The 12,256-nt window shown below is 32.9% G+C and overlaps 1 protein-coding gene across 7 annotated transcripts in view; it reads right to left on the reverse strand.

Moving 5' to 3' along the window:
- The window catches only part of Cnksr2 (connector enhancer of kinase suppressor of Ras 2), a 207,692-nt gene that overhangs the window by 139,658 nt on the left and 55,778 nt on the right, over positions 1 to 12,256 (reverse strand). For all 7 annotated transcript variants that reach the window (XM_075958276.1, XM_075958275.1, XM_075958274.1 and 4 more), the window contains exon 5: positions 6,791 to 6,832. In XM_075958276.1, coding sequence (XP_075814391.1) covers positions 6,791 to 6,832 — 42 coding nt within the window. The remainder of the gene's footprint in view (positions 1 to 6,790; positions 6,833 to 12,256) is intronic.

Here is a 12,256-nt window from a genome sequence, read left to right on the forward strand (position 1 = left end):
GGATGCACAAGAATCCCAGACCAGATGAATTTTTAGAAAAATCAATAAACTTGCCAATATGAAAACTTACACAAAACATTTATGAAGTAAAACAATACTTAACATGCAGAAAGTAGTCAACATTTATTACCAAAGTTAAATAAAAGTGAGTAAAATAGGTTGGGGAGGAGATCAATCACAAAGACTACGGAGAAAGGGGGGAGTGAGGTATAAAAGCATGGAACTAAAGAAAATCCCAGATACTCTGATGCCATTTTAACATATAAAACAAGGGTGCCAGCAAAGCAAAGCAGATGTTTCCCAACATTCCAAGAAACATGACTTATAAGAAAATGTTTATCACTCCAGTATATACTACATCAATTATCTGAAATGTGTTTCATGGTCTCATTCAGTTTTGACAATTGGAGCTAACGCAAAACCCCCAAATCCTAGGTTGTTCAGTATCTTTTCTTTCTTTGTCATGATTTACATTGATACACATCCCTATTAAACACTACAAGCAAATTCCCTTCCGCAATACTTTTCACAGACTACTCCGATTTTAATGAGAAATGCGATATATCAAAATTGTCCTTAAGTCAGTATTGCTCTAGGATAGGGTCATTTCAGGTTCCCTATCCTCAGCTGCCCAAGGAACTAACTGGGGACCTCAGCTTGGGCACCTGGGAGCCCCTCTAGGGTCAAGTCTCTTGCCCACCCTAAAGTGGCTCCCTTAACTAAGAATTGTGGTTCCGAGCTCCCCTATCCAACCTTCCTTTATCCCAATCCTCCTGTTTCCCCAAGTCCCCCCCTCCTTCCCTTCTACCTTTTCTCTTCCCATCTCCCCTTACCCCCATCCCACCCCACCCCCAAAATCCCAATTTTCTCCCCGGCAATTTTGTCTACTTCCCTTAGCCAAGAGGATAACTATATGTCATCATCATAGAACCTTCATCTGGTGATGGATGGAGATAGAGACAGAGACCCGCACTGGAGCACTGGACTGAGATCCCAAGGTCCCAATGAGGAGCAGAAGGAGCGAGAACATGAGCAAAGAAGTCGGGACCACGAGGGGTGCACCCACCCACTGAGACAGTGGAGCTGATCTACTGGGAGCTTACCAAGGCCAGCTGGACTGTTACCGAAATAGCATGGGATAAAACTGGACTCTCTGAACATGGCGAACAATGAGGGCTGATGAGACGCCAAGGACAATGGCACGGGGTTTTGACCCTACTTAATGTGCTGGCTTTGTGGGAGCCTAGCCAGTTTGGATGTTCACCTTCCTAGACATGGACGGAGGGGGGAGGACCTAGGACTTACCACTGGGCAGGGAGCCCTGACTGCTCTTTGGACTGGAGAGGGAGGGGGAGAGGAGTGGGGGGAGGGGGAGAAGGGTGGGAGGAGGGGGAGAAGAGTGGGAGGAGGGAAAGGGAAATGGGAGGCTCGGAGGAGGTGGAATTTTTTTTTATTCTCCTTTTATCAATAAAAAAAATTGTCCTTAAGTCATATTCAAACCAGTTTTGACTGTTTTACCCATATGAATATGAAATTAAGCCTTAGATCCCATCAGAAGCATGAATAAAGTAGAATAAAATATATAATTCTCTTGTTTTTATTATAAACATACTATAAATAATTGAAAATAGGGAATTACTTGAAGCTGAAAATTCAGTTCTCATCTTTCCAAGCAAATACAGTAAATTCTATTTACTATACTACTATTCCTGAATATTCACTTTTAAAATTTTAGCAGTAAGGACTTACTCTATGCATGATTTACTTAGCATTATAATTTAGAATCTTAACACTGGTCAATGAATATTTTTGGGATACTAATATAATTTATTCATAAATTATAACATAAATTATATATTCCTGAAAAATTTCAGGCAATAATCATGAGTAGTAAATATTATGTACTATTAATGTACCATAGTTGACTGTAGTATTACTCCATTTCTTATTTTTCATTATTATGTATTATGATTATTTGAACATTTCCTATAGAAAATATTATTGTATTCCACAATTTATTCTAGATTTTATTCCTAGGAAAGTATAGGAATATGGATTTTTGAGAATTTCATACATAAATACTGTGTATATATATATCATTTCACCTTCCCCTCTCACCTATCCAATTCTTTGAGCGCCTTCACCTAAGCTACTAGGTATGTTTTGAATTGCATTTATGTTTAGGAATGACCACTTGAGATTGGAGCACCTTTCAGGGAACTTGACCCTGGAGAAAACTGATTATTCTCTTAGCAGCCACTGACTATCTGTGGCTCATCATCTAGGGGTGGGACCTAGTGAAATTTCCTCCATCCACACTGGCATGTCAACTGATGGTACTATTATGCAGGTTTGATAAGGTGCCATACTTTGAGATTTCCTAGGTGCAGCTTCCCTATCATGTCTATAAGACAGTATCAAGTGGCAGGCATCCCAATCCACTGGTTCTTACAATATTTCCATCATCTCTTCAATGATTTTTCCCTGAACCTTAGGAGTAGAGAAACTGATTATAAATCATTTCTGTCATTTCAAGAAATTTAACCATTATATGCTTAAATTTATTCATCTATAAAAGAGAGATGATAGCAATTTTTCCTGAGGACCAAAATGAGTTTAGTTTGTATATAGCACTCAAAGTAACGGCAGAAGCAATTGTAAAATACCATGCAAATATTAGAATTAATATATGTCAAACTTGCTTTCCTAAAAGGCATTGGTAGTATACATGGATAGCAATAAATTAAGCCCATTCTATTTTCATGAAGATTTCTATCAGTACATGAGTATGTTTAAAAGTATGTTTAGGAATAGATAGAAAACACTTTTTTACTGCTTTATTAAAATTACTTGGTATCTGAGGATAACTGCCTCTGATTAGATGTTATAATTTAATATGCAATTAGGAGATTGTCACTTTAAAAATATACAAAACTCAGAATATGCACATTATCTTTTAATAGTTAAAACTGTCATTTAAAAATAATTAGCACTTTTATATCCTTTTTTTTGCTCTTAGTCATCTCATCTGTGTTTTTTTATCATGTATTCTTCGTAATCTTATACTTTCCTATTCTGGAATTTGGCTTACTTTGTTCACTTATTTAATAATTTTATTTTAACGTATTTATCAAGAAATTACTTTAGCAACCTTGTTAATCTAAAAACATGCTTTTAAATTTTGTTTCTGCAAATTAGCTTTGGCCATTGCTTTTCTTTAAAACAGTTACAATTTTTCATCCACTGTCTTATGGAAATCTACTCATACTCATATTCTCTCTCTTATCTGGGACAGTCTCAATATATAGCCCAGGTACCTTGGAGCTCATAATCCTCCTCCCTCAATTTCTCAGCTGCTGGGATTACAGACATTTACCACAAAAATGAGCTTCTTTTCCTCTAGTCCCTCTGTTGAATGGATGCAAAGTTACTTCTTGCCATTATAATTATGAACTATTACTATGAATATATCTTGAAATAATTATCCTTTCAACACATTTTCTAACTTTAGTGAATATATAAATTTCTAGTCCAAAATTATTCTATTATAGCCTTTATTATTGCTTTCTTCCTTAGAAACAGTGATGAGAACTAAAACCTGTCTTCTAAAAGCTTGCTCTCATATTTCCATTTTCCAAATATGTAAATATCTTAGTACTGTACTATCGAAGTCCACTTTGTGTCTCCCTCTCATATTATCTTTAACATCTGATTTTCATTTTAATGATTTTAGTGTAGTCTTACTTCTATTTCTGCTTGGTTACTTTTACTACAATCATTTGTCTTAGCTCACTTGGTGGTCTCTGTTTACAGTGGACATGCCTTCTTTATAATATGGTATCTTTTAAAAAAATAAGCAGTGTTCTGTTGACTCTTTGTGGACATTAAACAAGCTTAATAAGTCTACTTCATGAGGTAGGATTATTTTAATATTATAGTGTATTAGAACATATTTCCTTTCTCTTTCTTTTTAAAAGCTAATCCTTACATATTGACCTAATTTAAGAATAGACACCTCATAACTTTGCTTAGCTCTCTAGTTTTCCCAGGTGTGTTAAAGGGCACAACGCTACCTATATTTCCTTAGGGAATTCCTAAGGTATTATAGCTTTCCACACTTGATCATTTCCTTCCTCTTTGACAACTGCCATCCCATTCCTACCAGACAAAAGAAGATCTAGTCTATTACAAACATCTTCAAGACATTTTCTGTAGTATAAATATATTCAAACAATGTTATACTATATGTACCATTTGAACTTTGCTTTTGTTACTTATACATTTTTTTTTTTAATGAGAGGGTCTCACTTCTGACATTCTTGGGAACTTACTATACAAATGAGGTTAGGCATGAATTTACAGACTTCTGCCTACCTCTGCCTTCCAAGTGTTGGGATTAAAGGTGTAAGGCAAAAACGTCTATCTCTCCCTATGCAAATCTTGGTTTCAATCATATCAGAATATTTTATGTAATCCAAAATACTATAAAATCTGATTTGCCATTCAGAGACCAATGATTTTTTTCTTCTTAAATCATCATAAAAATTTTCAGTTACAGGATCAAGAAGTAGGTCTCCTAGAGATAAGACAGCACAGTACTGGATAGTTTTTTTTTTATTTTTTCTTCCAGAGTCATTTAACCCATTAAAAACAGATTTTGTCTTAGAAGTCTCTTCTTGAGCTTATGAACTACTATGATTTCTTATTCTGTTATAAATGAACACTTCTCTATTCCTCCAAAAAGCCCACTATCTCTTTTTACTGGGTCAACAATAGGCATTTTCTCTGCTGTATTAAAAATGTCATCTTGATTGTAACTATTATCATGATCATCTTGATTCAGAACCATTTTGACTATTCTACTACCAGCCAACGAATGAACAACTAGAGTCCCAATGATGATATAATCTTTTATATCCACTTCAATGAATATTTTCATTTTCCTATAGGCAGAAGCTTTATCCCAACAAATCTTGAAAATTTTCATGCTGAGTCATGCTTTAAACTTCTGCACCTACCTTAGGAAATACAGTTCCTTTTAAGTTTCAGTTCATTGAGGTAGATCAGCCCTTGTTTCATCATGATGAGCACAGTAATTGGAAGGTGCTGATAGCAATGTAGTGGCTCCGCTATTTAAATACATAACTTGAGATTTCCAGTCTTTAATTTATGTGGTATTTTGTTCAGCATTTTAGCACAGTACTTCAACAGTTCATCCTTCTGTTTCTTTATGTCATACATAGTGGTCATTGCAATACCACATTCTTCTGGAGAAGTTCTGTACTTTACACCGCTGTCCATTTTTTCAACAGTTTACATTCCGTATTATAGATAAACATATCTTTATCTTTTTTCACCCTGACACAAACAGATTATCTACAGACATTTTGGGGTATTTTTAGCAATATCTTTTTATTACAGAAGGAATAAACAAAATTAAAGCAAGAAATGAACAACTGTAAGTAATGTCCACAGGTCTTATGTGAAACCTGCGGCTGGCCCGCACATACGCCATTTCATTATTATTTGTAGGTATTCTTGCATTAGCTACATGAAAAAGATATAGCACAGCTGTTGGGGAGGTCTGAGAGAGTCATCTTTTCCTTGGTGATGTTGGATTAGTTGTGTTGTGAGCCTCAATGTTGAATGGGCCCCATCATATGAGGTCAGATAAGGAATTTTCCACTTACAATGTCAGCAGCTTCAGAAATGTGGTCAAAAAGTTTAGATTTTTGAGTAGGTGAGATGGCTCAGTGGGGAAAGCCTGATGACCTAAATTTGAATTCTGGAACACACATTGTAGGAGAGAAGCCACTCCTACAAGTTTCCTCTGAACTCCGCATGTGTGTGTGTGTTACATGTATATATGTGCATACACCAGTTTCATATTTTGAATGAAATTCAGGATTACTACTTAACCTATAATATGCTTAAAAAATTAAACTAATGATTGGAAAACACACACACACACACACACACACACATGCTATTATTTCCTTCCTGTTCTCCAGAGCCTATGGATAGCAGTACCTAAAAAGAGGGATAGTTATTTTTTTCTTCCTAGGCTATAAAATAGAGAAGAGTACATCAGTTGTTCTTTGCTGAGATCACCCTAAAGAAAGGGCAAAAGTCATCAAGGTGTTTACTAACAACAAGAGATACCTTTTCTCTGAGTATAATTTAACAACACCTCACTTCTCATAAAAAATTATTAGCAAACTTCCAATCAGATTGTCCTCTGATCTGTATATGCATAATGTGGCATGTATTCATATCTCCCCCATCATCAACAAAATGAATAAATGTAAAAAAAGTAACCAAAGAAATGAATGGATTTAACAAATAATGACAAATTTCCAGATAGATTAGTTCTTGAGTATAAGATCAGAGCAAGGAAGTTTGATTTTCTTAGGAAATATCTCATCCAAATGAATATAGCGACAAATTACTCCCACTGAAGAAGAAAATACCTTGTTCTGGTATATTTTTTAAATCATAAATTACTGAGAAAAATTGTACTTTCCAATTCTGTTTGCAAGATTATTTTACTCAAATCTTGCCTCATAATATTCAAATATTACATCAGAGCATTTTTTTCTATTAGCTAAAACAAGTTGACTATAACTAACATGTTTTGATTCTTTTAGAGGTTTCCTATAATGTATACTTAACTAAAGTAAGTTAGTTGATCTTTTTTTTTTATTATGGATTACTTTTTTCAAGCCATATTCTTTTAATTGCTAAGTAAATATTATCTAATGGAGATAAAAATACATCCAAATCTACTTACCACATGAAGAATTTTATTCTCAGTTTCATATACAGTGCAATCCTGAAAACAAGAACAAATATTATGTTCAAAAAATCAATATCCATTTTAATGTATGTTTTTAGAAATTGTACTAAGAAAAATTCTTGACATTCCATGCAAAAACTCAAATAAGAATGAGTAAAATCTGGAAATTTTACTTTTTTTTAACCCAAGTAGAACCAATGGTAAGGTTAGATGGTCAGTTACTTTGCCTTAAGTATATTTTCTAATTTGACTAACTTTAAGCACATATAACAAGGGGCAATAGATGTTAAGATTACTTTTGGAAACATTTAAAAAATTATTAGAGATTTTCTATCTAAAATTTTTACCCATGATAAGTAAATCTGTCAAATTCTCCAAGATTTTAAACATTGATTTATTATGATTAGGCCATTAAGAATACACTAACATTTATTTCAACATTGATATAAAAAATCTCATACTTTTCTATTTTTAACTACTCAAACTATCAAATCTACTTTCTATTATATATTTTAAAATATCAGGTTTATAGTTCTTACATAAATTTGAATCTTTGAAATTGTAAAAAAAAGTTAAAAATCAACTACATTTTTTCTTAACTATTTGTTCACCAATAAACCACAATATGTAAAAGTGACTTCTGCTTAGAAACATAATGGTTGTCATTTTTTTCAAGAAATTTGTAAACTGGCCATAGACATGATATGTAGTAGCAGTGACCCAATAGGAGTGATCTGAGAATTAAGTGAGAAAAATGAGATAAATTGCTTGCCTCAGAGATTGACACATAAGGAGTAATAAATATGCTATTGTAAAATATTACTCTTGTTTGGCAATTATTATTTAATTTTTAAAAATCCAATACTTTTACTTTCAAACTTCAAAGGGAATCTCCTTAAGAAAGTAAATATCATTTAAGTTAATATTCTACTAGTGGCCTAATAATGTATATACCCTACAAGCAGCATAATACTCATACAAGATAATAATTTCACGCCATATCTAATGTGGATATAACACAAAGAAATGTTAAAATAATCTTAAACGTATCTTTAGCAACCACTGCTTGTTGTAAATAGCATTAATGTGCTAAACCTGTTCTGTATGACTTATAAGACAAAACAAAAAAGTCATGTCTTTTTCACCTGCATCATTCATAATTATTAATTTAGCGAGGGAGAAAGCAGATACATACATATTACTAAGGAAGTAAAAACAACCACCCTTATACGATCTTGATGCTGTATATATGTATATATGTATGTATATATGCTCACTGAGAAGGAATAGAAACAAAGATCAACTTAATAATAATGAAAATTTCAGTTTTGTTGTCTTGTACCATTTCCCAGAACTTCTTGGAAAATGGCTAATTTCAAATAAGATTGGAACTATATATAAGAATGGACTATATTTTGATTTAAGATAGAATGAAACTATCTAAGATGACTAATATTGACCTAGGATTTAACATGAAGAGATTCCTACTTCCTCTGAGGACATAAGAGGATAATAATGCAATGGGTGAAAACATACTAAATACTGTAGAATATTAACTACATTAATATGTCTAATGCTTTAATATGAAATTTAAAAATTACTAGAGGTAATAAAATATATTTAGTAAAATAGTTTAGTGAATATATATATATATATATAACAGATTGGACCATGTAAAATATATGTCTTTTCCTCTTGAATGAGTAACTACTATTCTATTGTGCTAGGCACTCAAAAATGAGTACAATATGCTGTGATGGTTAAATTGTCAACTTGTCATGACCTAGAATTATCTGGGCAGAGAATCTCAAGTACTGATTGTCTACATTTGGGTTGGCCTGAGGCCAAGTCCAGAAGGTTGACTTAAGGTAATATAGGAAGACCTAGTTTGCTCTGCTTGGTGCCATTTCATAGGCAAGGTTCCTGAATGATGTAAGAATGGAAACATTCATTTCTCTGCTCGTCACTGTGAATTTAATATCAGCTGATTAAAGTCCTGCCTTGACTTCCTCACAATGATGGACTGTAGCTGGATTATTAAATGAAATAGCCCTTTTCTCCCCTAAGTTACTTCATGTTCAAGTATTTTATTACAGCAACAGAAAGAAAAGCAAATCACATAGCATTTGCACAGATGTGCCAAAACTTACACAGGAATCCATAGTTTTCATGACATTTAAAGTTTAATGTCTTGTAAAGCATAAATGCCACAAAATTATGTGAAAGAGCAAGTATTTTTTTTTAAAAGTTAATACCCTTACTATAAAATTCAATAAAACTACATTACAGTATTCCTTGTATCAGTCAAATTTCAAACCTGCAAAACTTTTCATCAGCTGTGGTATATTATATAAGAGGAAAAATTAACCAAATTAAAAATGAAGTGTACAGAATTCACAAACTAGTAACTTGGTTTAAAAACATTGTTACTGGCTTACTCTAAACAGTCCTGCATTCCTTAGAATCTCATGGTGCATACATTCACACAATTTATCACTTGATTTTTTTCATCCACTAAACTTATTTAATAGTTCACTATTTTGAATAGACACTTATATACTTGTTTGTATCTCTTTTTTGTTTTGCCTATGTTGGCTTGATTCTTATTGAAAGCCATAGGCTTTTATCAAGGACAAGGTCACAGTATATTAAATACTGTATAACAAAACCAAGAAACAGAGTCAGTACATAATAACCTGTTATCCCAGAAAATAATAAAAGCTAAATAATTATATGATATTTTTAAGCACTAATTTTATGTAATTTGTTTTTATCATGGTAAATATTTAAACAGCCCCAGGTAATTTGGAGGATTAATTTTATTAGTAAGTTATTTTACTTCCTTAAAAATAGGATGTTAAAATACTTGCTTCTCAAAGTGTAGGTTTTATTAACACTTGGGGCTAAATATTGTCCTAAAAATGTATTTCAAGGTTTTAAAAGAAAATAGTGTTGTATATAGAAAAATCTACATTCTTATGAACATACCCATGGTATGGAAAGATATAACTCTTATGTTCTAGTTTTTCATGTTTAAATTAAATTTAGTTTTTAAAAGTTGGTTTTAGAACAATATACATTCCCCAAATTCTTTTCAATAGCTTAAGTTGTCTTTTGCTGTATATGCAAAATGAAATTTGCAATTCTTCATCCTTATCCATATATTGCTTCTTTAAATCATGTGATTTGAATTTTATGCACATAATTCTTAATGAGAATGTATTCATTAAGTGACGATTGTTCCTCCAATTTTGATCACTTCGTATTTCAAAACATATATACACAGAAATACCATTTTAGAGATGAGCTGTATTATAGATTATAATTAATTATCCTTTTTGTAAAATAATGATATCTTTGCTATACTGAGCACAGAACACACAAAATTTATTCTATTCCTACACACTACTACTGGTATACCATGTACTGGTCGACAAGTTTTAAGCACTATTTAATACCCTGAATAAACAGCACTTCTCATTAATATATGTATATTATACTCTCAAGAACACTACACAGGTTATTAAATACATAAAAAGAAATAGTATAGGTCTCTAATACTGTATACAATTGTATTTTATGAAACTGTATTTTTATAACTGCCTTAGATTTTCATCAGTCTAATTTTAGTGTTGATACCATACTTTTATAAATAATGAATCTTAGAAGATGTTAAATGACCCATCAATGCAAGCCTCTGAATACAGTATATTCATATTGTATGTTCACACCTCTATATAATTCTGTTATTAAGCTACTGAGATGACTTATATGCCTGAGTAACTCAAGCAACAAATTGCCTCTTTCATTGTTTTACTTTGTCACTCCCTTGATGTGGGATGTCATTCTGTATATGTTTTGCTTTTACTGGTTGAAGAATAAAGCTGTTTCGGCCAATAGCTTAGCAAAGTAAAGCCAGGCAGGAAATCCAAACAGAGATATAGAGAGTAGGCAGGGTCAAAGAGACACCATGCAGTTGCCAAAGGAGAAAGATGCCAGAACATTACTGTTAAGCCACAGCCTCATGGTAACATGCAGATTAGTAGAAATGGGTTAATTTAACATGTAAGAACTAGCTAGGAATATGCCTGAGCCAAATAGTGTTGTAATTCATTTCTGTGCAACTCTTGAGGTCTGGAAAGCTGGGAAAGGAAAGCACAGACTCCATCTACACTCTCTCTATACATTCAAGTCACAGTTTGCCATAAGACGTTTTAGTATTTTTGAAATGTAGTGTTAGGCACCTTTGAGTGATCAGAGATACATTAAACTTAATCCTGGGATTTCCTTATTTAGTGGGAGAGAAAACAATAAGATAATGTAGACAATATAATATTAATGAAAAGGTCCATCAGAAGGCGATAAATTACGATTCATAATTCTGGCTTATCTCTCTGGGGAAGAGATGGTATTTTAGCTGGCCTAAATGGCTTTCAAATGAGAATACTGGGAATTCAGGGCAAAATAACAATTCTGTTTTTTATTTTTTTTTAAAAAAACTGAACAATGGCAAAAATCAGTAAGGAACATGGACACATATTTTGTTATAGGATAAGGTATGTGCAGGTTATGCAGTGGGAAAGAAAGCAGGCCAGCAATAAGGACTTGTTTTATAAAAATATGAAAGCCTTAGGCTGTTAGGAAATTTTGTTTGTGTTTAAAAAAGAATAAAGCTTGTATTTGTTTCAAGGCTCCTGCACACCAGGGTGGCAAAATTTTAACAACTAATTAAATTTTCTTCACTTTCCTTGGGGAGGGTTGAAGTTGAAGGCAGCCTACTCTAATACTAACGTTATAGAGTATTTCAGTTGCAAGTAAATGTGATATGGTATGCTACAGAGTATAAAGTTGAAATAAGGCAATTAAGAAAATAAAAATGTCTCATTTCTTCTCTGTTTTTCGTCTTCCTTTTTCATAGCTTCTTAATGGACATATGAAAATTTTAAAATTGCATATCTTCTTAGCCATACCAGGAAGACATTTTATCCTCAAGGAGGCTAGGAGTATGAACATTACTTTGAATTTTTTAAAAAAATATGTTCATACATCCTCAAGTATAAAAAGCACGTGGTTAAATTTAGGTCTTGGAGAAGACGTTGTGGGTTTCAAAGGGAGAAAAAAATAAAATATTTTTTTTTAAAATAAAATACTCTGTAATATGGGTAAAGGCAAGTATCAGGGTATAATTCATCTGATAGGGAAATGGGAAAGGGGAGCTCTTTAGGGATGTGAGAGGTAGCTAAATACAGGAGAAAGGTGAAATAACAATAGCTTCACTTTTAAAGACCGAAAGCTGACTTGTTAGTGCAAAAAAGTTACCCATGGGTTAATATACAGGCATTACCAGCATGTTATTGCTTAGCTCTTTGGGATTTCATCCTATGTGCTCTTGAGATATAAGGCAGATGGGGAAAGCTCTTCCTCAACAGTGCATCCACCCATTTTAAAATTAATTCTTTG

Source organism: Microtus pennsylvanicus, chromosome X (assembly GCF_037038515.1).
Source record: "Microtus pennsylvanicus isolate mMicPen1 chromosome X, mMicPen1.hap1, whole genome shotgun sequence".
Classification (NCBI taxonomy): domain Eukaryota; kingdom Metazoa; phylum Chordata; class Mammalia; order Rodentia; family Cricetidae; genus Microtus; species Microtus pennsylvanicus.